The 27,930-nt window shown below is 42.9% G+C and overlaps 1 protein-coding gene across 1 annotated transcript in view; it reads left to right on the top strand.

Annotated features, from left to right (window-relative positions):
* LOC149450441 (uncharacterized) overlaps window positions 1-27,930 on the top strand; it is a gene marked incomplete at its 5' end in the record, with an annotated part of 316,412 nt that overhangs the window by 101,704 nt on the left and 186,778 nt on the right. Inside the window, 12 exon segments of the mRNA XM_089691949.1 lie at window positions 233-403; window positions 3,177-3,362; window positions 4,290-4,433; window positions 5,048-5,218; window positions 6,700-6,843; window positions 7,924-8,082; window positions 11,019-11,153; window positions 13,399-13,542; window positions 13,707-13,853; window positions 15,105-15,248; window positions 15,409-15,555; window positions 20,490-20,633. Coding sequence (XP_089548075.1) covers window positions 233-403; window positions 3,177-3,362; window positions 4,290-4,433; window positions 5,048-5,218; window positions 6,700-6,843; window positions 7,924-8,082; window positions 11,019-11,153; window positions 13,399-13,542; window positions 13,707-13,853; window positions 15,105-15,248; window positions 15,409-15,555; window positions 20,490-20,633 — 1,836 coding nt within the window.

Here is a 27,930-nt window from a genome sequence, read left to right as displayed (position 1 = left end):
AGCCTTTCACAGCTGAATGTAAAACATCCGGATCTCTGATCTGGGAAGGGTAGAATCATCTAGGTCAGGGCAATGGGGCAAAAAGACTAGGCTCACCATATCTGAAAGCACATTTGCCCTTTAAGTCAAGGGTGCATAAAAATTGGTACCCAAAGGCTCTGAAAACTCTTCTGTGCAGCCAGTAAACCTTATTAATTGCTATTTCAAATACAATATTATCAATTCTTCATAGATAAGGCTCAAGGCTTGGTGAGGTCAGCTGACAGAACAGGCTGTGCATATCCAGGAATTAGAACAGATTGTGGATATCCAGGAATTGGTTCTGAAGAATGCCATTCCAGAGGATGCTGCTTCAACTCCTCCATTCCAGGGGACAAATGGTGCTTCTACCCCAATGACTACAGTAAGATTGTGTACTATTTTGATCTCTGATTGGTCATAGTAATCACATGTTGCAGACAGGGCCAATCACAATGCATCTGTACCATGTGATAGCTGAGACCAATCACAGTAGAACACCCTGTGACTGAATTGATGTCATTCATATAAATGATTGCTTATAACCGCGACACACTATTATAAGCAATCATAGTAAAAAAAAATGTATAATCCCTTCCCCAGAGCAGTACAGTGTCACTGTAGTAACAATGAACTGCACTGGTCAGTTTGCTAAAAGTGACAAAAGGGAAAAAAGATGAGAAACCAAAACCTCTTATTAGACTGTCAATTCAGTATCCCTTATCACCAGCACACGAGACATGACGCTGTGCTGCTCTGACAGTATGTAAAAATAAATTGTGGAAAAACTCCACATTTTGTATAATTTTTCTTTTTAAAAAAAAAAAAATTAAACTCCCCATGCCTCTTACTAAATACCCCTAGACTGTCTACCTTTAAAAAAAAAAGTCATTTGGGGTTATTTGTGTTGTCCTGGCATTTTCAGGCCGCGATAAATGATAGGCTGTCAGTACATCAGGATTGATTGATTAACTTTCAGATATATACCATAGCGTTTCAACTCTAACTTTCCTACATACTAAATGATAAACACTGATTTGGGTTATTCTCACCAAAGAAATGAAGCGGAATACATTTTGGCCTAAATTTATGAATAAAAGTTATTTATTTTGCCAACTTTTATTTCAAAAACTAAGAACTTTTTTTTTTTTTTTTTTTTTGCTTGCGTAGCAAAATATAAAAAAACCCAGCAGTGATTAAATACCACCAAAAGAAAGCTTTGTCTAAAAATAAACATTTAATTTGAGTACAGTGTTGTATGAGTAACTGGTGTTCAAGGTGTCAGCACTGAAATCTGAAAATTGGCCTGGGCAGGAAGGGGGTGAGTCTCCGGCATAGAGGTGGTTAAAGCAGAAGGCATATCTGGCCAAAAAATAATCCTTTATTCATTTCCACACTAAAGTTCAGTTATTTGAAGTCCATTAGTAATCTGAACAATCTTGTTTTTGTAAATTTACACTTTGAAACTTTCCACACGGGGGCAGACTGACCGTTCATGAACTCGGGCACTGCCTTAGGTCAGTAGGGGGGCCCCATGAAATGCCCCTGGTACACTTTTTTTTTTTTTTTTTTTTTTTCCCTTTTCCCGTGTGGGCAAGGACATGGGCCCCATGATCCCCCTATTGCCTGGGGGCCCCATGAGTTGTCAGTCCACCCCTGCTTCCACACTTATTTTTGTAAATTCTGTGACACTTAGTCTTCATGCCCTGTGAGTAGGCACTGCTGTCACACATTTTACAGAGCCTGACTTATGTACAGAGGGGATGAGGAGTCGGTACAGGAATCACTGCTTACAGGTAGAAAGGTACCATGGAATATGTAGTCCTTTTTTAGAAATTTTGAAGAATCTGCAATGTAATACAAGACTTCTCTGATTGGATAAGGTGGTGATCATTATTTCATCTGCCGACTTCATCTCTACCTCTGCTTTCTATTCATTGCTAAAAATACAAGCTTCTCTTGAAAGGAAGAGGAGCGTTGGGCCCAACTCTTCATGCAGTATGTGGCAGCAATGGGAAAGTCACCGGCACTGTTTCCAAAACACAGCGCTGCCTACTGTATGTAGCTAATGTTGATACAGTATCACAGCAGCCATTGTTCTGTAATGGAAATAGTTTGTTGGGCCAGCTTGGTCAAAATAAACATTTTTAAAATGACATGCAAGGTTCCTCTCCCATGTTGTCTTGAAGATGGGATCGTGTGTGGTGAGGAAGTCACCTCACCATCTTTAACCCCTTGAACCCTGCACTAGCATGCCACAGTTGCATGCATTGCATTGAAAGTGCATACAATCTTGGCACTATGGAGCCTCTCATGTCCATAGTAGTACACTATATGCTGTCATCGGCGTTGTGCGTATTGAAGGGGACTGGGAACTCTGCCAACCACTTAATCTCTATAGGACTGACAGTTCCATTGGCAATCCATTTTCATGTACAGATAGATCAGTGGTTCCATCCAAAGGGAACATCACCAGCTATGGTGGGTAATGGGAGTCCAAAATGTTTCATCCCAGATCGACCTATTCTTTCCTTTTGAGGTCATAGAATCTGGTAAACCATATCTATGGTGGAAGTTATGGTGTTATAGTTTGTAAGCTAACTTCACTGGGGATTTTTCAGTATCAACTCTACTTAGATTAAGATTAAAATATTTACATAGCTGGTAAGGCTGAATAAGACACCAATCCATCCAGTTCAACCTGTATGTATGTGTATATTTGTCACCACTTTCCATATATCTGTACATTGTGTGCACTGAGAAACGCCAATTTGTTTAATTTATCTACACTTTCCCTTGACATCACCAAATGTAGAAGTGTTCCACATTTTTGCCACTCTAATGGTAAAGAGCTCCTAATGCAGTTTAACATTGAACTACTTTTTCATCCAATATCATTGAGTGAGTATCTTCTTTAGAGACCTTAGGTTCAAATGTGTGGGGGTTTTTTGTGTTTTTTTTTTTTTTTTTTTTTTCTACCACGCATAAACCTTAATTTCTGTAGTTCCTCATAACTGATGCCCTCCAACCCTTTTTATTAGCTTTGTTGCCTGTGATACAATATTCTTCAAAACACGTAACCTGACTCCCTCGCAGATGATTGAGAAGTGCACATAGGAAGTGTGGAGCTTTACTTGTATGGAATATTTAGTACTGAAATACTTGCACAATTCTTCCTATTGTGGTTTTAGATATAATAGCACCGAATGAGTGTGACGGCTCTCCATATGAGCGAAGAAACTGTGGATACCCTGGAATAAGCTCTTCAGACTGTGCCAAGAGAGGGTGCTGCTTCAATACCAGTGTACGGGGGGTGAACTGGTGCTACTACACTAACTCTGACAGTGAGTACTACCACAGAACAAACATTACCGGAATCTGCCACAAAGAATGTCGTGAACTATCTTTGCTGTTATTGCTAAAACATTTCGGTCTGTTCCTTAATCTCCTTCAATAGAAAGTAAAGTAGAGCAAGAGCCTTCTAAACAAAGCCAATTTACAGTCCTTCAGACTATAGATGGGCTGTGGCCAGTGGGAGTAGAAAATGCCTTAGGCTTGGTCAGTGGGAATAAAAAAGACTGGTAAGTGGAAGGAAAAGTGCCCAACCTGTTGGTATCAGTGGGGATGAATAGTGCCCCATTATTGGTATTAGTGGTAGGAATAGTGTCTTGTCATTGGTACTAGTAGCAGGAATAGTTTCATCTTTGGTATCAGTGGAAAGAGTGCCTGTTCCTTGGCATTAGTGGGGGGGGATAAGTGCCCCATTGTTGGTGTCAGTGGGAGGAATAGTGCCGCAAATGGCTGGATAAAAGTGAGCAAAGGGCCATATCTGACAGTTTGGAGACCATTGACTTGGGGCAGGCAAAGAGAGAAGTAGAACTTTATGGGCTATGTACATCCCTGACTAGGGATGCAGGAGTCTGGAGAACCCCTGTTAGGTATGGGCTGCTCTCAAAGAGCCAGGAAATGGATTAGTTGCAGGATTACCAGTTGAAGAAAACCCTGAAACACAAAAATGCAGCCACTACAACTAGGGATACAATCCTTGTTTTGGGGTTCAGATATTTAAGGACAGAACTCCTCATCTACTTATTCCAGGCCAGTGCCTGTTATAATATTGAAACCAGCAGATCAGCGAACTGGCTTTTTCAGCTGAACAAAGGGTCGTTCCCTGCTCAGCAACATGACAAGGATTTCCTAAATTTTTTAATGTGGATCCCCCCCCTTTAAACCACACCATGGCATCATAAAAAATACTTTACCTGTTTCAGATGAGGCTCAGTGTGCAGTGAGTCCAGCCGACAGAACCGATTGCGGATACCCAGGAATTAATGCCAGCGAGTGCTATTCCAGAGGATGCTGCTTTAACTCCACTATTCGCAGGGTTAAATGGTGCTTTTTCCCAAAACAACTCGGTAAGTTATTGCATCACATAGCCAATAAAATCCTTTAGATTAAGGGCCTGTCTACTATGTGGTTGACATATGCTGACAAATGTCACGAGTGAACATGTGTCGCGTTAAGGCAGCCCATTCTGAAGATGGCTATAGATTTACCTCTGATAGTCTTCAGGCGTAACCTTCCCCCCTACATGTATACATGCCTAGATCCAAGCGCTGTGGCTTCCATTGTTTACCTCCATAGGTGAAAGGCTTCCTCTCCTAGCCACATGTACATTACAGCCCCATAGATTCCTGTGGCTTTTTTTTTTTTTTTTTTTTACCTTCAGCTCCCAGCCAGGAGAGGTCCCAATGAAGTCCATGAGGCCTGTAATGTGCATGCACAGCCAGGAGAGAGGGCCTTTCACAGCTGAATGTAAAACATCCGGATCTGTGAAGGGGAAGGGTCGAATCCTCTAGGTCAGGGCAATGGGGCAAAAAGACTAGGCTCACCATATCTGAAAGCGCACTTGCCCTTTAAGTCAACAGTGCATAAAAATTGGTACCCCAAAGGCTCTGAAAACTCTTCTGTGCAGCCAGTAAACCTTATTAATTGCTATTTCAAATACAATATTATCAATTCTTCATAGATAAGGCTCAAGGCTTGGTGAGGTCAGCTGACAGAACAGGCTGTGGATATCCAGGAATTAGAATAGACTGTGGATATCCAGGAATTGGTTCCGAAGAATGCCATTCCAGAGGATGCTGCTTCAACTCCTCCATTCCCGGGGACAAATGGTGCTTCTACAATAATGACTATAGTAAGATTATTTCCTATGCTATATTTTTCATTAATATAATTAATACGCAGAATTGTTATATTGCCAACAGTTTCCACAGTACTTTACAAAAGCAAGCAGTGTAAGTGTCTTAATTCGACTTGGTATGAGCCTCTCATAATCCCCTATGTAGCACAGCTCAGACTGTAGGGGAAGGCAATCCAAAAAATCAGTCATAGACGCTAAAGTGCTCATGTACTAACAAGGAACATGCTGATAGGCGTGTGTAAACTTTATGCATAACATTTCACGAATCTGCTGCTCCTCCTTTTTACTGCCTGGTCTTTGGCGGGGGGGAATACTAAACTGCATTAGAGAACAAAATCGGGTCCTCCTGCTATATACAGCTGTGCATGTGGTTGGGACTGGAGGGGCAGAAACAAACGCTTTGTCAAGTAAAACTGCTTACATGTAAGCATTTCATCTGTTTTAACTATTTGCTTGGGCTTCAGTCTTAAAGGATAAGTAAGGTAGGGTTGTTTAGGTCAGGGAAGAGCACTTAACATGATCCAATAGCTGCGGCCTCCACGGCTTGCTTACATTCAGTGGTGTAAGGCCCCCTTTGAGTCTGTACCAGGGGTGGACTGAACTTTTGGCAACATGGGCACTGCCCGAGGGACCAGGGTCAGTAGGGGGCCCCATGAGATGCCCCTGGTACTTTTTTTTTTTTTTTTTTTTTTTTTTTTTTTTTGTTTGGGCAAGGACACAGGGGCCCCACGATCTCCTATTGCCCGGGGGCCCCATGAGATGTCAGTCCGCCCCTGTTCTGTACTTGTCTACCTCCATTTCCCAAGCAGGAAAAGGGTTCCATAGAAATCATAGGGCCTGTAATGTGAAGGTACAGCCAGGAGAGGGGACCGTTCCCCACTGAATGTAACACTCTGGAGTCTATGCTGCTTGTAGCTCATCTGAGGGTAGGGTTGTCAAAGGATAAGTTCACTTTTTTGGAACATCGTACATGGTTCACCCATTTTTAGGGTGTAACATGTTATCATAGCTGCGCCTTCTGCCCCCCCCTTCCCTCTGACAGTACGGGGAAACTTCTCCCTGCACTATCAGATTGTAAAACTGCATGGCTGCGCCAATCATTCAGAGCTCTACAGAGTGCCTACAAGTCCCTTGTAGTTTTCAATTCCTACCACGGCACTGTGAAGAGCTGTGGTAGTTCATTCAAGCTAGCAGATATTCTGCCAGATCTGCAGGAGACCTGTATGGCATCAGCCATCTACTGATCGCTGGTGAAATGCTTTCAGGCTCCTTTGAATTTATTATTTTTTGTCCAAAAGATGAACTTCTCCTTTAATGTCGGGGCAAAGGGGTAAAATGAATAAGTACACTTTGAAAGTACTCTTATCCTTTAAGTCTGGTTAGAAACATGAGTTCCTCATTAACACCAAAAAACATTTTATGTGCAGCCTGTAGACATTATTGATAACTCAAAAAATTATTTTAATTCTTCATAGATAAGGCTCAGTGCTCGGTGAGTCCGGCTGACAGAACAGACTGCGGATATCCAAGAATCAGTTCCAAAGAATGTCAGTTCAGAGGATGCTGCTTTGACCCATCTATTCCCGGGGCCAAATGGTGCTTCTTCCCCAACAACTACAGTAAGGGTTTTTCCCACGCTCTAATTTACATTCTATCCTTGGTCTATATAGCGCCAACAGTTTTTCCGCAGACAGTACAGTTACAGTACAAAAGGATTAGGTGGGACCTGCTTATGAGAGCTTACAATCTAAAAGGGAAGACAAGTGATATAAAACATGTGATAGGGAAAAGAGAATCCCAGAAGTATGACACTTTTTATTACCCATTACTTGGAAAGGCGTCTTTCTGACTTTCGCCGAGTCAGTGGAGACAGGTGATGGTGCGCACCGGTGGAGAAAATTTCACTGGTGCATGAAGTAATGTATGGAGTCACAACAATATTCAGAAGATATCCATGTGGACTTCTTTTGGTTAAGATTAATCACTTTTTATCAACAGGGGATTCCACTTTATATTTTGTATGATATACAGCAGTTTACAAAAAAAAATTATAAAAACATGCCATGCAGATATTTATTAGTATAAGATAAATATAAGGATTGAAGAGCAAGGTGTGTGGGGTTTTTTTTTTTTTTTGCGCTACACTGTTCGGTTTATGTAGTTTTTGGTGAAGGAGAACATTAGTGAGAAGCAACAAATGATTCATATTTATTTATATATTCCTAGATTGTAAGCTCGAAAGAGCAGGGCCCTCAATCCCCTCATGTTTGCATTGTATTGGTATGGTTCTGTCCCCCTTTGTAATGTACAGCACTGAGCAAACTATTGGCGCTTTATAAATACTGTAATAATAAAATATACTTTTTTTTTTTTGTAAGTTTTCAGGTTGCACACTTTTGATCTACATAATTTGTGGGGGTAGCACTGTGGCTTTTAAACTTTAATTTGACAGATCACTTCTGCGTTAGTGTTCCACATTCATGTACGACTTGTTTCCCTGAACACACCATGTGAGAGTCAATGGCTTTTAATTTGGCCTGGTGCACATTGATCCTATTTTTAAAATTGTGTGAATGTGACTGGGCAAATGAATCCCTAGGAGCTGGCCAAGTCCCATATCTTATCTCAGCAGTTGTGTTATGAAGCTACTTAATGGTCCTTCTAGATCTAGGTGTATCATAACTTTTATTTAATTACAGAGAAAAACATCGCAAATAAGGAATGCAGTAATGTGCTCCCATATCAGAGAAGGGACTGTGGTTATCCTGGGATAAGTGCCTCCGAGTGCACCAAACGAAACTGCTGCTATGACTCCAGTATCCCCAATGTGAAGTGGTGCTTCTATTCCCAGGCACAAGGTATTTCACAAACATTTACTTGTATTTTACCTTTAATATACTACACCTAGCCACCCACAGGTATACGACTCTAACCTATAATAGGTGTTACAACCTGGTTATATGAACTTTTGTGGATTTACAAACCGCAACCATGCAATGTAAGTACCTGACTGAATATAGATTGTTTGTTTGATTTGGCCCATACATTAAACATTTGTAGCACATGTAAAAATGATTGCATATTCAGATTGCAGCATGTATGTTCAGCTTTGAGGTTGCTTAAAGGGGAAAGCCAGGCAAATATGTTAAACTTATAACTTTAGTTTAGCCATCTGTTCATTAAAAGGGCGTGGGCATGCAACTAAATACACAGCTGTGATATAGTGGGGGCTGTTCTAGCTGCAATCCACACAGCAGAACCAGACCCACAAGCTCCACTATATTGGCAACACAGCTTGGTCAAGAAACCACCCTCAGCCATCTGATTGGACAGTAATAAACGGCTGCATACTGTTGAGGTAGGCCTGACCCTCCTTTTATCCTAGTCTTAAGTCTAGTACATACGATGAGAAAATCAAATGGAAAAATGCATTTAGAGCAAATGTCCAATTTTATTTGTTAGTACAACTTTTGAGAGCCAACAGTTCATGCAAAAATATCTGAATGGACAAGGGCAAAAAATATTCTCGTAAGGTAACCAAACTATTGTATTATAGTATTTGTACAGAAAAAAATTGGAAGTGATGTAATGTATTGCATACTTTTGCTTCCGAGTATGCGTCACTCAAAGTTTCATCCTGTGTCATGAGAATTTTCATAACGTTAGTAACCTGTTTTTGATATGAGACTAGCATGCAAAAAATGGATGATCATTCATCCTATTCTCAGTTGTACAAGGCCCAAGATTGAAGAAGCTAATATCAAGACAAATTCAGGTACTCTGCACAGCCAGGCATTTTCCACATTTGTGCACTTGGAGTCAGTAATCCAGTCCTTTAACTGCTTTTTAGTTTTAAATAAGAGGTTAACAACTTGGCGTCTAGAGTTATGAGATACCCAAGGAACTGAACTTGAGGGCAAACTTGGCAAATGCTGTATAATGTGGATCATAAACTGTCTAGGAGCACTGGAGTCTCCTTGATGGATCTCCTCAGACCCCAGATGAATCCTCTTCATCCAGCTGCACTGAAGGTACCTTGTGGGTATCCCTGGGCAAGGGATTCCAACAGCTAGCAATCAAGCAGTCCCAGATGAGAACTTCAATAGTTGGGTCTTGCATCTGACTGCCCTTTGTCTAGCTCAGGGTGTGTAGAAGCACTCTCTGTCCTGTTAGCTTGGTGGGTTAAAGCTGACTTCAAGCCTTTCGCTGGGCTGGCTCCTTCCCGGCTGACAGGTTCCCCTCCCAAGAAGATGGTGGAACAATGGAGATCTTTTTGTCCAGCAGCCATCCTGTAGGTTGTTTCCGCTCCACACCCCAGCCTCCTCTCAGATCAGACCATTTTCCATCCAGCACTGCACACTGCTCCCCAGGCTCTGCCACATTTTAGGGTTGACGTGGTCACCATGCCCAGCTTCCTGCCGGGGGATTAGCCAAGGTCCCTCAAAAATGCAGATCTGGGCCTCCTCTGCCCCTCTTCCAGAAAGTTCTGTTTCTGGAAGGCTGGTAGGGAAGCCCTGACCTGTAGAGCCTTCTAGCCTCTATCTTTAAAAAAAAAAACCCCACAAAAGCCTATCTAGTTAAACCTAGAGGGTGTTACATAGTAAATGCATTCAATATTTCAGTGAATACAGAACAATCTTAACTTTCTTTCCATTATCTGCAGAGTTTAGGATAAATTTCCTTCACTGTGGAATCAGAATTTTGCAACTATGTTCACTACTATTGAATTGGGCTGTGTTGCACTTCAAAATATTGTCTTAGCTGTTTCAGCCACTGGATGTTAAGGTGGGTGGATATGCCCACAAAATTGGCTGAACAGGTTAAGAGGAGGAAAGCCTCATGACATCAATATCCCAAGATGTATCTGGAAACCCAAGCAATTTGTGACCAAAAGGACCAATGACCCAAAGTGTGTGTGTCTTGCAATAAGGCCTGCATTTCAAGGAAATATCTCAAATTCACTCACTCATCGTCAATCCTCCGCTGAATAGCTTGGCAAATTCAAGACCATAAAAGGCAAAAATGGGTAAATTTTAGTTACTGTTCTGCTGTTTCACCTGTTAAGGGCGAATCGTATATTGCGCTTAAGAACCTTTCCCATCTATAGGAAGACAGACCTGTACTGTGTAACCAGCCTTTATCAAAAATAAACCATGATTAGGGAGTTATCCCTTCCCATATATTGGTGGTTCATGGGAGAATAGTCCATACATTGTTGGTCAGTGGGATGAGGGGCCTGCTTACATTGGTCGTCAGTGGTAGAAAGGCCCCCTTATATTGGTGGCCATTGGCAGAGCACCCTTTTTATTGGTGTTCATTTGGGGAGAGGCCCCCCCATACATTGGTCTTCAGGGAGAGGAAGAATATTCAAAATGGATCAGTGGGAAGAATAAACAATTTCCAGATTTGTGTTTTTTTTTTTTTAAATGTGCAATGCTTTTTATACATATGAGTGCATTTTCTTGATGAATAAATTTATTTGCTTTAGTTTGTTGTGCATTTGTTTAGCACAACACAGGTCACTGTTTGACAGAGGGACATCTCCTTTTTGTGTTCGCAGCTTTATTTTAATTTTGTATCTGTTATTTTTTTTCATCTCTTGAGATCTGGACACATTTTTCACGGTTTCCCTATTTCAGCAATGTTTTTTTTTCATGCAACAAACGGCTGGGAAACCAGCCTTAAGCTTTGTCACACACTAAAAGCCATGTCCAATAACTAATATTTACAACACTGCAATGTATCCATATATACTGTGTAATTTCATTTTTTACTTTCACAAATGCTAAACAAGAGTGTGGCGGGTCTCCTTACCTGAGAAGGAACTGTGGCTACCCAGGAATCAGTGCTTCCGAATGTGCCAGGAGAGACTGCTGTTATGATTCCAGTATCCCTGGCGTGAATTGGTGCTTCTACTCTCAGGCACAAGGTACAGTGCTGATATAAAGGAATGCAGGATGTGATGTCTATATAGAGGGATTCCTGTTGCAGTTATTGTAGACACCACAAGATGAGTGGTGATAAGTGTAATTTAGGCAGTGACTGGGATAGTCCTTTTTAAGGTAGTACCCTGTTCTAGTTTACTTGGCAGCCTTGCTCTGGTTATTGGTGTTTGTGGTTATTTAAAAAGGATTGGTGGGAAGCATGAGGCATACTTTAGTGTGTGCAACCTTCAGCCTGTTGAGGAAGAGTATCGGGTCTTATCTAGGGCCCATCTGGGAAGAACAGTGTAATCAGGAGCCAACTCAACATGAGCTCCCCCTTTGAGGGCAAGTATATGGACTGGGGAGGTAAAACAGATTGCATTCCTCCCAAGGAGGAATTCAGTGACCATATTCTACCCACTGCTAGGGTGTGGGCCTCATCTCTCCCTTCATCCCTGTAATTTAAGAACTGCTGTACCTTTTTATTCAGGTAGGGTGCTACCATAATCCTGTATGGTTTGTTACATTATGGTTGTAAAGTTAAGTAAACTTCCTTCCTAAGGAGTATGGTATTCTGTATCAATGGGGATCTACTCTTGGCCATGGCCTAGTTGGGACTGTACTTCACAGCTAGAACAGGCTAAATGTGGATCTCGGGTTCTGGTCAGGCCAGGCTTGGTTTCTCCCATGGTGTCTGAGAGGCAAGGTCTGGAGTTTTCCACTTGGCAACCTCTGGAATCCTGGTGGGCCCCATGCAAGCGAATCAGTGAGCCTTGTGTGCCAAGCGAGAACAAAAAACACTAACACTTTAAGAAGAGATAGTAAGCAGAGAAGGTTTGCCTACCATGTGTCTACAGCAACATAACTAGCTAATCATGGTGCTTGTAGGATTTTCTGAGACACATATATTACTGCTTTAGTGTCTATAGGCAATTTTGCAAATGAGCTGGTGAGAGAAAGTGATTTTTTTTTTTTTTTTTTTTTTTCTTACACAATGGCTTAAAAATAACAGTGTAAAGCATATCATGAACAGTTCCATGTAGAAAAAAACAAATATCAAAGCCAAAGTTTAAAGATGTCACCATTATTTTCATGGCTGATTGTCCTTCATGTGGTCTTGTCTTGTGATGCTTCTTCAGTCTTTACAGAAGTAGACGTTGGTGACTATTTCTGGTCTTACAGCACCTGTTCCAGCTTCTCAGAATGTTCGTGTCTTAGGATGCCTTTTTTCTGATTCTAGCAGGGGTGGACTGGCAACTCATGGGGGCCCCTGTGTCCTTACTCAAACAAGCCTATGAAAAAGGTACTGGGGGCTTCTCGTGGGCCCCCCTACTGACCTCGGGCAGTGCCCGAGTTTGCAAATGGTCAGTCCTCCCCTGGATGCTAGTATTCGTCATAATTTTGATCTTAGAACCTTGTATGGCAAACAATACTGCTTAGCAGAGCAATTTCATTGAAGGGAGGGGATGCTACATATATGGTCTTTTGATTGACAGGCACATATGTAGTGACCATAATAAGCTGGTGATGGTACATCAGCTTGCTCATATTGTAAAGATACATTCTTAATTTTATATTATCATTTAATTTTATATTTAAACATCTCAATGTTGTATAACCCAAATCTACGTTACATTACCAACATATAAAACATAAGCTAAATACATACAGATACTATTAGTATGTACTATGTAATACTTATTCTAGTTAGATTCACTTCTTATTCTAGTTAGATTCACTTCTAGTTGGATTCACTTCTAACACCCTTGACATTCTACACCAGAGTCCTGTAACCAGCTATGCCCTATTATAGAATACTCGGCTCTCAGCTGGTTAATTCAGCTAACTCCTATCTTATTTTTCTGTCTCGGCCATAACTGAAGAAATCAACACCATCACTGGTTAAAGGCCATTCACACATTATTATGATTAATCATAAAAACCAACTTTTTCAAGCTTGCCATTAACCTAATTGGTGAATTATGAATTTGATATATTTCAGTGCTGTTGCCGTTAACAGCAAATGTTGTCCAACGATGCGTTTACCTATTGATTTGGTTATGCATTTTGTTTGCTTTTCCTCTGCCTGTCAGGACTTTCTGCAACACCATTCCTGATTGTTGTTGGCTGTTGACTTTGGCAACACAGAAGATCTATGATGGTTTGATAACACATACCCATCTCTACACTTCTACCCTGCTGTCCCACTTCCCAATAGTCTAATCTGTTATTTCCACTTTCTCTCTACAGATGAGGCTCAGTGCTCTGTGAGTCCAGCTGACAGAACAGACTGTGGATATCCAGGAATTACTGACAGGGCATGCTATTCTATGGGATGCTGTTTCAACTCATCTGTTCCTGGGGTTAAATGGTGCTTCTCTCCAAAAGCCCAAAGTAAGATGCAATATTAACTTCCTATATTTGATTTAATATGATAAATCATAATATACTGTACATGGCTAGAACCATGAGAACACCTATACCTCATAGCAGATCTTCATTCTAAAGCTATTGGCTGCCTGGCTATTACCATCTTTGTTTAATTCATTTGCCTTTAGCTAAAGTCCAGGAGTGTAATGGCTCGCCCAATCGGAGAAGGAACTGTGGGTATCCTGGGATCAGCGCCGCGCAATGTGTCAGCAGGAACTGCTGCTTTAATTCCAGCATCCCCGGAGTGAACTGGTGCTTCTTCTCTCTGGCACAAGGTACAGTGCAATTCCACTTGCTGTACATGATCATGGCAAGTCGTCTCAACTGCTCACTAACATGTGGGCCAGGGCCTACGCTATCTGCATGTGGGGGTATATTTACTCATGAACGCACTCTCCAATGCCTGGAACAGGTGGGGTTGCATTTATGTGAAAGTCATAATCAAGGCAAAACCCCGAGTTAGAGTTGAGCTGCTCACCTTGTGCAGCAGCTTAGCCACATGTAACTTCCTTTTTTGTTTGACACATCGTCCCATATTGCTGCACTCCTCATCTCCTAGAAAGGACACCATTGAGCTGGTGCTTCCACTCCACTCCACCAGTAAAGCATTACTTTGCCACTTCACTCCCAGGGACAGAATGGGGTCCTAACGTGCACAAAGCACAGACCTCATGCGTGCACTTGATTAAATCCTTGTTCACCCATACCAGTGGCTGGTCCATTGGGTCTCTGTATTTATGGGTTCAGTACCAATTGCTTTTGAGTAACGACCCCCTCACTACCAGTACTCATCACCTGTGGGTTTTTTTTTTTTTTTCCCTATTCACCACAGTCTGTGCTTGCAGGCCCTGTTCTTCAATATGCCATGTACCACCATGCACCCCTTGTTTCAATAACTTTAGACCAGCCTTTTGACCATTTAACAACTTTACTAGTAACACTGAAATAATACAATCCAATGTGCACATCAGTTTCACTCTAGTCCCAGGCTGCCCAGGCATACCTTTCCAGGTAGTAGTTTATATCTGGGAGAGTCCCTTTTTTAGGTAGGCTCCCATGCAAGGTGCTAGCAACTTGCTTGTGGTTACTTCTCTGGACTTCTTGATCCGCTTTTTTTTTTTTTTTTTTCCTCCCCATGCGGTCCCCCCTGAGCAGTGCCTTCCCCATATTTTTATATCAATCACAGGGTGAAAGGCAATACCCGGGAAAGGCATAGAATTAGCGTTAACCCTTCCCCACCCGGGTAGCCCAGGATTTCTAACCGCTCATTTGTAGGCACCTGCCTACCAACGCTTTTTCAAAAAAGTAAGCAGAGCAGGTTTGACCACCATGTACTCTTCTACGTGTAGACCAGTAAGGCTCACCAGTCATTGTGCTGCTGACAGCCAGTCTGAGGACTTCTCTAACCCCATTCCTGGCTGCTGTTGGCTGATGACCTTGGCAATACGGATGATTTACAGACAACTTGATAACCCATACCCATTTCTGAACTTTGTCTAATCCTACTTCAACTTTGTCTGCTACAGATAAGGCTCAGTGCTCGGTGAATCCGGCTGACAGGATAAACTGTGGATATCCAGGAATTACTGAAAGGGAGTGTTGTTCTAAAGGATGCTGCTTTAACTCATCTCTTAGTGGAGTTAAATGGTGCTTCTATCCAAAAAGCCAAGGTAAAATGCAATATTAAACCTTTTTTTATAATTTCCCTAACATGGTAAATCATAATATACATGGCTAGGCTGGAAACATAAGAACACTTAGACTTTATAACAAATCTTTGAAGTGTTAAAACGTTTGGTAGCCCAGCTATTATATATGCTTGCCTTTTAGATAACACCCAGGAGTGTGGTGGCTCTCCCTATCTGAGGAGGAACTGTGGGTATCCTGGGATCAGCGCATCACAATGTGCCAGCAAGAACTGTTGCTTTGATTCCAGCATCCCTGGGGTGAACTGGTGCTTCTACTCTCTAGCTCAAGGTACAGTGCACTACTGCTTGATTTACATAATCTTGGCAAAATAATCTTAACACTGTATGAAAAAAGTAATCTGAAGATTTACCCACCATCCATGTCTACTGCGGCTAGACTAGCAATGCTTCTACTTTTTTGCACTGCTGACAGCCTAAAGGAGAATTCTAGGTTTGCAACAAATATGCACCAATATTGCAAAAAGCAAAAATGTATGTGGTTCAATGCTTTGCAGGTTCAAAAAAAAAAAAATCAGTGAATCATAGGTACAATGTGCTGGCTTTTGCAGGTCCTTCCTCTATCCCCAGCCTATGTTATGAAGCTGGAGGAAGTATCAATGGACTAAAAGTGTGATGACAGCGTACTTGTGCTCCATTGTGAACTACAGTCCCTCTGCTACTGTTCCTATGAATGTACAGTATGACGTGGCTGTGCAGGCAAGAGCCAAGAACAGCCTTGTCAATCAAGTAGCGGAGTGTAATTTTTGGGTGGGGGGCTCAGCATGCTGACAATGTTTCATGCTCCCCCGTGCCCCCCCCCCATATAATGGGTGCAACATGAAACCTGGTCTGAAAGATGGAGTATGCTTTTAAGCATTATTCAGTGTTGGGTGAACACACCTTGTCCCTCATCCAGTCAATGACCTATAGTTTTGGCTACATATCCTGTAAGTTGAGTAACCCAAACCCTACTGTAATTGGTTGCTGTAGGATATTACACTAGGAACATTAGTTTTTGCTTTACACTCTTTAATTAATGGTCAAATCGATATTTCAGTTTTGGGTAGACACCAGCTAGTTTAAAACTCCCATCAGAGCTCTAGGAAATTTCAGTGGTAAGATTTATACCCCTGTGTTTGCAGCTCCTCCCATTGCCTACAACCAATTCAAAGGTCCTTGTTGGAACAACTTGGGGACAAAAACCTCTTCCACTATGTACAAGAAAAATGGATCCTGGACAATACTCCAGCTAGAGTAGATCTGTCCCTTTTTTAAGGTTCAGCAGTTGTTACTTTAAAGTGGTAGTAAGGTCAATGTTTATTTTTACCTGCAGGCAAGCTTATAATAAAGCTTCAAACATAAAAATTGCTGCTCTGCCTCTACTAAAACAAATTATGGACAAAAACCCTATTTCATAAAGGGTCCCTTTATGAAACCAATATGTATATTCAACGTGTTCAAATGACAATAGTGCTAAAAACAGCAAATCAACAATGCAATCAAACTGTGTATACAGTGGATTTATATGAAACGTATGTGTCCAATAATTATGCAAATCAAAGTATAAAAAAAGGCATATGTGACTACGAAGTGATACAATAGTTAATCTTATCCACAGCAAGTCTCTGTGCATAGTGCTTCTCTCCCCCCCCCCCCCGAGCCCCACTTGCCACAGATAATTGATCACCTTGATTGGTAGGTCAAATACTGCATTAGATATTGCAGCGCTCTCCTGCAGAAAGTTGGCCGTCTGTGTGGTCTTGATAGCGCTATACGCTGAGGATGGACTGCATATGTTGAAACACCTCTAGACCAATCATTTGCAAAAACACCTCCAGAACATCCACAGTACTCCACCACTGTAAAAACATCAAAGTATGTGCTGGTAACATGTATGTTGACCAGTTGTGTGATGCAATGCTTAGTTGGAACCCATCTACTTATAGTCTGCTGCTATATGGAGAGATTTCTTCTTGCTTCCTCTTGAGCTCATAAATGACCTATTAAGGTCATGAAGTAAGAACATATGGACAGACTTGTGTACACCCTCTGGTCTTCCAGCTCCTCTCCCAGCACCGCCACAGTATACAATCCTCCAGCTGACTCTAAAATGTAAGAAACAAGCCAGCATGCAAGGTATAATTTCATTACATGGCTCACCACCATCTCCCAGATGGTCATAAGTTCAAAACTTCTAGGGTTCAGCTCCTTCCACCTATACACGTTTCACCCCAGATTCCGGCTTCCTCAGTACTGCTAACGTTGTTAGTTGGGCTACTACCAGCCCACCTAGCTGCCTTGGAGAGTGTCCCACAGCAAGAGATTTAAGGAGCTGTGACACTGTCCTAATGAGAGCTTGCTGGATATTGGATCTTGCAGTCCTCTCCCTCGTGGGCCCTGCTTTGGATGAGACTGCTTCCAGACCTTTTGCTGTTCTAGTCTTCCCAGACTAGGCAGGTTGTCTTCTCCTTCAGTCTGCAGGGTAGTGGATATCCCTCTTGCCAGTTTCCTTTCCTTTACTCTCCTTCAGCTCCAGCCTGGAGACTTCTCTAAACAGTCTATGCCTAAGGTTAAAAGGAATGGTCATAAGTGAAACCCTGTAAGAGCCATCTCAAAAAGAGCTACTGCTGACACCCTTCAAAATGGCACACTGTCAAAGATTTACAGCCTACTTTGCCAACCAGAAGGACCTTAACCTCTTAGGCGTGATGCAGAGTTGCTGGAGCTGAACGGGGAGGACATATGGGAATATCTCTTCCAGCAATAAAGTAATTCAGTTCAAAATTTCAAAAGATGTATTTGACCCCTCAGACTCCATAGAATCTACCCAAACTGCCCTTTCCATTGTTGGCGCTGTCTAGTGGAACTGTCAGGGATGGAGGTGTGACCAGAAGTGTGTGGACTGACAAAGGGAAATGCAAGCTTCAGATGTGGTATAAATAAGACAATTTATTAAGACTAACAATACAAATCTAAACGCAGTGCACCAAACCCCAAGCTAACACAAATGCATACAACAAGGTAAAACAAACCCAAACCTAAACTGATAAAGATACACAGGTACATACACATATAGAGCACAACGTAGTCAGGCAGGCCGGGTCGATAACTATCGGGCGGGTAGGTACAGGAGGAGCAGGCAGAGAATGGTCAGGGTCACAAGCCAGGGATCAGAGGTCAGGGTCAGCAACAAGTCAGGCAGGAACAGGAATGCAGGTTTACAAGGTACAGGGGCCCATGGAAAAACACACACCAAGGCACAGACTGCAGGTCTGGCCATCCCTTAAATACACCACCTGCAATCAGCCCCAGGTGATGGCTAATTGCCAAAGTGAACCTCTGGTTGTTGAGAGCACCCGCTGGCCAGCCCTGGTACTGCAGCCCACAAGGCAGGTGAGTCCCACCACTATTGGCAAGTCCATTCCTGACAGGAACCAGCTGACTACTTTCATATGCTCCGGACCTGCCCTCATATACAAATCTTTTGGATGCCAGTCCTTCAGTTTATTACCCGCCTGACCTCTATCCACATCCCACCTCAAGTGGATATGTGTATCCTTGGGCTAGTGGATGTTTATTAGGACACTAGCAGGCCTCTCACTCTTTTATGCTAGGAAGTCTATTATGAAATGGAAGTCAGCTACTGCCCCTACCCTGAGGTTCTGGAAATCCCTAGTGAACTCCATCCCTTTTTATATAAAGAGATACCAACTCCATGGATGTCCCCAAATATTCCACAAGGTTTATAATATACTGTGGCTCAAATAAAACACCATCTACAGTAGGCCAACCTGAATCTGAAGTGGTTATGTTCCTTAATACATACTTTGCTATGAATTTGGTACGGACCTTACTGTGTTTTTAGGCCCTAGGAGTTTTCCTATGGTTATCAGTCCTGTCAGTGCCTGAACTTCCCCCCCCCCCCCCCCCCCAAGTTTAAGTACCTTTCATGGTTGATGAAACTGGATGGGCTTCTCAGATTTGCACTGTTACCTCTGTACCTTTTTTATACTTTGGCAGCTTTGAATGACATTACTGCTCTTGAGGGGAAAGAGAACTGGGGTTGGGAGGCTGTTTTGTAACTTTGCTATTTTTTTTAATTAAAATTTGAAGAGTAGCTACTTGGATCTTATGCTCAGGTCTATTCTCACAATGTCTCTCCAGGACAGCTGAACCTCAGCAGTTCTGGGACAGATGTCTGGAGGAAACTGGGATGAGTTCCTAGTTTCCACCAGACTCGCCTAAGTGAGGGGGAGGTTAATACTCACAATGTCACAGGGCACCTGCATACTTTGCAACTTCCACCAGGCACTCTTTAGTAAGCTCTTAAGACCAGATCCTTGGGTTAAATTTTGCTTAGTTATGTGGCCAAATCTAGGGGGCTGCTGGGATGGACTATGCCCCCCAGATTTTAGTTGTGCACCCCCCCCCCAGCCAACCCTAACCTGCCACAATACCACTCTAATTGCATGCGTTTACTGCCCTAATTGGATGTTATACTGCCCTAGCCTGGCACTATACTGTCCTTGACTGATGCTATACTGATCTAAGTTAAGTATTGTATGCTGACCTCCCATCTTCTGCCCCCTTAAATTTTTTTTATTGCACCCCACATCAGACAGGTTAGAGCCAGCCCTGCTTAGTTGGCTTCAAAGTTGATTAGGAATAGGCCCCCCAGCTCTGCCACAGCTGGGACTTCAAACTGCAGCAAATCAGCAAGCTGTCTCAAAGGGGGCAAAAGGCCCCTGAGGCAAGGAACTTGTCTAGCAGGACAAGAACACAGCTGTCCCAGACTATTGTCCTCCAGCCAACTATTGGGCACACCTCCCCAGGGATTGGCTGCAGCACTATAAATATATGCTCATTTTGACTCTCCCAGCCCCTATGTTCCAGAAGCTCTAGAAGGCATGGGGGAGCAATCAGACCTGCAGCTTCTGAGATCTAGAACAGCCCAAAGAAATTAACATCTGTTCCAATGAGTACAGAGGAGCCAAAATTAAATTTACCTAGCAACCTAGATAGGAGGGTGCTACATTATACAGCTGGTAATGAGCTTTAAAAACTCATATAAATTGTGTATAAATGTTGAATAAAGCCAAATAACATGTATTGTATTTGATCATCCATGTATTTTGTCTGTCAAGTGCGCAGTTTATGGATATATAGGCAGTACAAGGGAATTCTGTCTGAACTATTATGTGATTGGTGTCATTTATCTACCAGATAACGCTCAGTGCTCAGTGTCTTCCAACCAAAGGCAAGATTGTGGCTACTCTGGGATCAGTGCGACCGAATGCCATTCCAATGGCTGCTGCTTTGACTCCAGCAATCCTAATGTCCCATGGTGCTTCTCCCCACAGACTAAAGGTGACCTCTGAACCCCTTGAGAAAGTAATACTTTTAATACTTTTTTTTTTCACGTCTGTCAGCTATTTGATTGTGCAAAGTAATAGAACCAGAGTTGCAGGGGTTTAAAGTTGAACTCTGGGATTAGTTGACCTATATCCTTGCAATGCCCTGTATATTACCCTATTCCTCTGGCCACTTCAGCCACTCTTTTCTACTTCAAGCTCTGGGCCATGAGTGGTCCCTCTGTTATCACTTAGTGCAGGGCAGGAGTTTTCAACCCATGGCCTGTGAAGCCCTCTGATGTGCCCAGATACCTCAAACCAGGGGAGCCCATGCTCTGGGATGGTGGGTCAGCAAGCCCAGATTGCAATCTTTGGGTTGCCGACCTACCATCCCATACAGGGGCAGACTGACAACTCATGGGGCCCTTGTGTCCTTGCCCAAACTCAGTCTATGAAAAAGGTACCAGGGGCATCTCATGGGGCCCCCTACTGACCCCGGGCCCTCGGGCAGTGCCTGAGTTTCCAAATGGTCGGTCCGCCCCTGATCACAGAGCATCAGTGCATGAAGCTGGCATAGACAGCGGAAGAAACAGGTGGCTACAGACAGGGCAGGAACTGCATAAACAAGTCTTCCTCTGTAGCGCCGACTCTTGGTGGAGTGATAAGTGTACTTCTCCTGGGAACTTTCTTGCAGCTTGGACAGTGGTGCCAGCAGAAGCTGGAAGAAGAAAGGGCTCAGTGTATTAAACATCACATACCCTGCAAGTTTGCAATGGGCATATTAGCAAAAAGGGTGGTTAGGCTGCTTTTACACTGATCCGTGGGTGCAGCACAGTGCACCTGTGGCTTTCCTGCAGGATAGCTGCACTGAGCCATAGACTTCAATTTTCACCAAAAAGATCTCCTGCGCCAGATACAAAGGGCCGGATATGGCATATGTGGACGGATCTTCATAAACCTTAGCATTCAGTCCAGTAAGGCAGTGCTGTGCAGACCCCTAGGGGCTGGGGTAGGCCAGTATGGAACTATAAAATAAGAAAAAGGGGCACACAAGCCGAGCGCATTACCTCAATAAAAACAATCACAAAATGTAGCAGATATACAGTATCTCTCAGAAGCGAGTCCACCCCTCACATTTTTTAAAATATTTTCTTTTCATGTGACAACACTGAAGAAATGATACTTTGCTACAATGTGACATAGTGAGTGTACAGCTTGTATAACCATGTAAATTTTCTGTTCCCTCAAAAACACAACCATTAATGTCTAAACTTCTGGCAACAAGAGTGAGTACACCCCTAAGTGAAAATGTCCAAATTGGGCCCAGTTAGCCATTTTCCCTCCCAGGAGTTGTGACTCGTTAGTGTTACAAGGTCTCGGGTGTGAATGGGGAGCAGGTGTTAAATTTGGTATCACTCACTCTTACTGGTCATTTGGAAGTTCAACATGGCACCTCATGGCAAAGAACTGAGGATCTGAAAAAAAGAATTGTTGCTCTGAAACTGCACTGCAGCGCAGTGGCCAAGACCTTACAGCGGTTTAAAAGGACAGGTTCCACTCAGAACAGGTCTCGCCACAGAAGTTGAGTGCACGTACTCTGCATCGTATCCAGAGGTTGTCTTTGGGAAATAGATGTATGAGTGCTGCCAGCATTGCTGCAGAGGTTGAAGGGGTGGAGGGTCAGCCTGTCAGTGCTTAGACCAGCATTGGGCAAACTATGGCCCGCAGGACCTTTTTAATCCGGCCCGCAGATGTGGCTGTCAGGATGTGTGTAGGCGGGGCAGCGTGACGAATATATGAACCCATTGCGGCCCTCAAGTCAAAGTTTGCCCACCCCTGGCTTAGACCATACACCACACACTGCATCAAATTGGTCTGCATGGCTGTCGGTCCAGAAGGAAGCCTCTTCTAAAGATTATGCACAAGAGTGTGCTTGTCGTCAGCAAAATGTTTGCGGGCTAAGGACATGGATTACTGGAACCTTGTCCTTTGGTTTGATGAGACCAAGATAAACTTATTTGGTTCAGATGGTGTCAAGCGTGTGTGGCAGCAACCAGGTGAGGAGTACAGACAACCAGGTGAGTACAGACAAGTGTGCCTACAGTCAAGCATGGTGGTGGGAGTGTCATGGTCTGGGGCTGCATGAGTGCTGCCAGCACTGGGGAGCTACAGTTCATTGAGGGAACCATGAATGCCAACATGTACTGAGACATACTGAAGCAGAGCATGATCCCCTCCCTTCAGAGACTGGGCTGCAGGGTAGTATTCCAACATAACTACCCTTAACACGCCTCCAAGATGACTACTGCCTTGCTAAAGAAGCTGAGGGTAAACGTGATGGACGGGCAAAGCATGTCTCTAGACCTAAACCCTATTGAGCATCTGTGGGGCATCCTCAAATGAAAGGTGGAGGAGTGCAAGGTCTCTACATCTACCAGATCTGTGATGTTGTCATGGAGGAGTGGAAGAGGACTCCAGTGGCAACCAGTGAGCCTCAAACTCCATGCCCAAGAGGGTTAAGGCAGTGCTAGAAAATGGTGGCCACACAATATTGCCACTTTGGGCCCAATTTGGAGATTTTCACTTACGGGTGTACTCAATTTTGTTGCCAGTGGTTTAGACAATGGCTGTGTGTTTTGAGGAGATTGCTACAATGTAGAGTAAAATAAATGCTTTCTTTACTAGAACAGGGAATGGCTAGCCATATCAGATTTTTAACTTTTTTTTTTTTTTTTTTCTCACGGTCTAGTAAAACCACTAGACATCGCTAACTGACATGGATATAGTGGCAAACAAAAGGGGGTTCTAATCTTTCCACACTTTATCCAAAACTAAACTTTTGCTTGACATACTGTATACTTGAAGTGGTGGTAAAGGCTCAAGGTTTTTTACGTACATGCATTCCATGCAGGCAGAGCTAGGACAGGGGTGGGCAGGAGCATCAGCTGCCCTGGGCACAATGGTTTACCGTAGGGATGGGGCTGCCTTCCTTCTGTTACAAGGCTGACAGGAGTATTGACAACAGCAGTGCTTTTGACAAGTGACTGCTGGGCAAAGGATCCCCTAAGCTTGCACATCCTGAAGGAAGGGGGAGGGCACAATTTGTCATCTTTGCCCTGTGCGCTGGATGACTGTCCCAGCACTGCATGAAGGCAGAAAACCACCTGTGTGCAACGGCCCCCCTAATACTTACCTGAGCCCCATCACAATCCAGCACTGCATGAGAGCCTCTAGGGACTTTCCATCAATTAGCATCTTCTAAAATTGCCTTTTAACACCTTAAGAGACATTAAGGAGTGCAGTACGATTTTCCAACTCTGCTAGTTTTTGTCATATGCTGGTACTGTACCCTTGGAACGGAATAGCAAACCGATATCCAAAGTGCTATAGTGACCTCTTATGGAAAGTTTATATAAAACGGCACAATTGTAACCATGTGCTCCTACAGTACTGAGACATGGCGCTGTGATTGCCGAGCTCTTTTGAAAATGTTACATGCCTAAGTGATTCAGGCTGTAGATTAGGTTAGCGAATGTAAACAAATACTCATCTATTTAGAGGCAGCAATAATTAGATGCTGCAGCTGAACTTGTCCAGCTCTACAATGAGAACTGAGCGATCAAACACGGCTGGTTGCTCAGTTATTGGGTATGCTCTGGGACTGTCTCTGGCTCTTTGCTCTGCCCCCCAGCACTCATTGGAGAGTTGAGCTGTGGGAGCGTATGGCTTAAGCTTTCAATGGCCAAACTGCTATTTTGTTTTTTTTAAGGACACTTTACTTATTGGAATGGTACCAACTGATTGGCTTACAGCAAATTTGGCTACAAATTAAAATTCTGGGTCTATATCTTTAAAGGTTGAGAGGCTGCTCTACTTTACAAAAAATCAACACAGGGATCATTGAAAAGACTTTCTGGTCTTGGGGAACCCCTGCTAAAAATGACTAGATCTACAACTCATAAAACATTAGTGTGATGGTCAGTGGGAAGAATACTCCTTACAACTGATCAATGGGAAAAACTAACCCCTTACAGGTAGCTTAAAAAATCCATGGTGTCAGTGGAAACCTATCTGAGAGGCATAAATTGCTCAAGGAACCCCTAGCAACCTCTGGAGGAACCCTAATGTTCCATGGAACCCTGGCTGAGAAACCCTGAAGTAGAGGGTAAACAAGAGAAAAGGATAAAGTCCCAGGGGAGATCCTGTGTAGTATTTAGCTTTTGTATTGAGTTCTATAAATCAAAATAACAGAATCATTACTCGCATTAGTAGGGTTGCAAGATTCCTAATTTGGAGGTCAAGCAACTGGATAGTCAGACCTGCAGGGAATATTTCTGTCCCCATGCAGATATAGGTCACGCTTGATGCTAATCTGGCTTTTTTTTTCGGTTAATCCGAGGAAACTGGTTGGATTCCAAGGAGGATATGCGTGAGGAAACGAGCCCAAAAAATTGATTGCATAAGGTGCTTGAATGGAAGAGCATGCTTGAGGGAATCCTTTACATCAAGGATTTGTCTTTATTGGGCAGTGCATTCAATGTCCAATAAAGACCAGATCATGACGTAATTTCTCTTGTATTCTGTTCCATACAGGTGGCCATTCTTGTCCGACCAAACTGTTATTGGTACGTACATGGATGGGAAACTGTCCAGAGAGCAGTGATAACTGACTCATCCTTGGGGAACATAGCTTACAACTTTAGACCATTCCAAGGTTCTGCCTTGAGGCCAATTCTGTTCCATTTGCTCATCATAGAGGTTGCAATGAAGAGCTCAGTTTTCATGTTTGATACCAAATTATGGAGAGAAATAATATGGTAATACAGGATATAGATACATGGCAAATGAGTTTAGTTACAGATTATTGAAGGTTTACAACCAACTTCAGTTTATTCTTTGCTGTCTGTGTCCCCTTAGGACGTAAAAGCAAAAAACATTCTATCTCGAATGTAACAGGAAACGTGGGAAAACTTTATAAAGTGCAGGGGAGTGCTCCCCTTGTTCAGCTGTTCACAAAATGATGTCCCCAATGGAAGATTTTATTTGGTTTTAACCATTCTCTATTCTATCCAAAACTAAAAAAATTCAACTTCTGTATGCTGCCATGGCAGGGGCGGACTGACCATTTGGAAACTTGGGCACTGCTCTAGGGCCTGGGATCAGTAGGGGGCCCCATGAGATGCCCATAGGCTTTTTTGAGTTTGGGCAAGGACACAGGGGCCCCATGATCCCCTATTGCCTAGGGGCTGCATGAGTTGTCAGTCAGCCCCTGTGCCATGGATGGGCACCAGGAAAGGAAAATTATGGTGAGTATTTAATACTTTTTTTTGTTTTTTCCTGTTATGCCAGGTATGGTGCCATGGATAGGCACCAGGAATGGGGAAATTACAGTAAGTATTTGATACTTTCTCAGTTCATTGAGAGACAAGGCTGTTGATTGAAAATAAAATCAGAACCAGTGGGTTAAGATGCCCATTTCTTCTTCTGACTGATCTTCAGTCAACAGTATCTCTCAATGAAAGGTAAGGAAAAAATGTTTTGGCTACACATACTTTACTAATCCTGTAGCAGTACATTGTATAATCAAGAATCAAAGCTACTAATCTCTACTTTGACTTTTACAGGACGGTAGCGTGGCACAGCTTGAAAACCCATGAAGTGTCTGGAGTTAATGATCTTCCCCTTGAATACTTTTGGAAAATTGAATAAGTGCATAGATCATGTAATATACAAAAAAAAAATCAAACAATACTTTAATAAAAAAATCCTGTGCATTGCATTCAGTGTTGTCTTAAGTTGATATAGGCCGACCTAATTGGTAAGAAGGACCCTCCAGTTGAGTATCCACTGGAAGATCATATCTAAAAATGTTTTGTAGCTTAATGATTAAAGCTGACGGTAGCGCCCCCTTGCTTACAGTTGTGCTGTGCAGTGGCAGTAAACGCACAGAATCCAGTTGCAATTAACAGAACCTGTATTGAATCCACAGATCAAAGATGCAAACAACCCAGCATGAGGACACCTGATTGGGAACACTTAGGGCTTGTTCACACTTGACTAAATTCTAACTTGCCAAACACTCATGGCTTTAGTATGGGCATTAGAGTATTTGGGAAGCACTTTTAACTGTTGCAAAATGTTATAAAAGTGTTTCAAAACTTCAGAGTGGCTCTTTAAAAGTGCTAAAACACACCATAAATGCCTATAATAAACTGTAATGTTAATATGCCACAACTGCACTGCAAATGCCCCGCAAGAGCATTAGTGGAGTATCACCATAGACTTGAATGGGAAGAGTTTCCACTCAACTCAGTGGAGTATCACCATAGACTTGAATGGGAGGAGTAGAAACTCCTCCCATTCAAGTCTATGGTGATACTCCACTGAGTTGACATGAAGCTTCAATTTTGAAGCTAAGTGATGCTAATGCTTCATGTTTTGATATGTGAATAGCACTGTGTGCTGTCCATAACATAATTTGCATAGGTGTTTGAGGAGTGTTTAAAAATGCCCTTGAAATGCCAGCTTTCAATGCAAGTGTGAACTAGGCCTTACAGTTCTGAACAGAAATACAGAGTGGAGCAGGTCTTGCTGTGTCAACAGCATCTGTTTTTGTGGATTGACTGCAGCCTTGCCAATCGGTGTTCAATTTTGAGCATTCTTGGAAAGGATTGTGTCCTATCCTGTCCCTACTCATCTGCAACCTTTCCCTACTGCAATTAACCTTTCCTGACAGATGGGTGAACCATCCCTGCAAAAAGCATACTGAAGCCAGGGTCTTAAATAGACTCTGCCTGACGCAAGATGGCAGCTAGGGTCACATGAAGTGGCAGCATCCAACCCAATTGCTTCCCCAGTGACTCAGGAAACCTACAGGAACAACTTCCTCTCCTCCTGCTATGCCACTGTTTCAGTGCCACCTGCTGTGAAGAGACTGCACCTGCCAACATGCTGGCTACATGAAAAATTTAAAGTGGTGGTGGGTCTGAGACACTAAACATTACTATTCCTCTGGTTCACTGCACTGTTCAGGTTGCACTTAAAGTTGTCCCCTAGACCATGTCAAGAATCGTACACTTGCACATTTCTGAGGAGCTTCCCTTATTTTCACTGGTATTAGTCTTAGTCCGCAGAACACCTGAGGCCCATGAGATATGGGAGCTCAGGTTACCAGGGAAACCTTTCCTATCACCACCAAGCTATTGGACCTTCCTCCCACTAGACCACCACTCATTCCCAACCAGTAGGGCTTGTACCATCCACACTCCCTAGGTGTTGGCTATACTGTAATTTTCTTAGAGAACATTAACAAT

The sequence above is a fragment of the Staurois parvus genome, unplaced genomic scaffold (genome assembly GCF_062004578.1).
Source record: "Staurois parvus isolate SC_StPar_1 unplaced genomic scaffold, SC_StPar_1.0 ptg000574l, whole genome shotgun sequence".
In the NCBI taxonomy this organism is placed as follows: domain Eukaryota; kingdom Metazoa; phylum Chordata; class Amphibia; order Anura; family Ranidae; genus Staurois; species Staurois parvus.
Note: the sequence above shows the minus strand (reverse complement) of the source record. Positions and strands in the feature narration are given on the sequence as shown.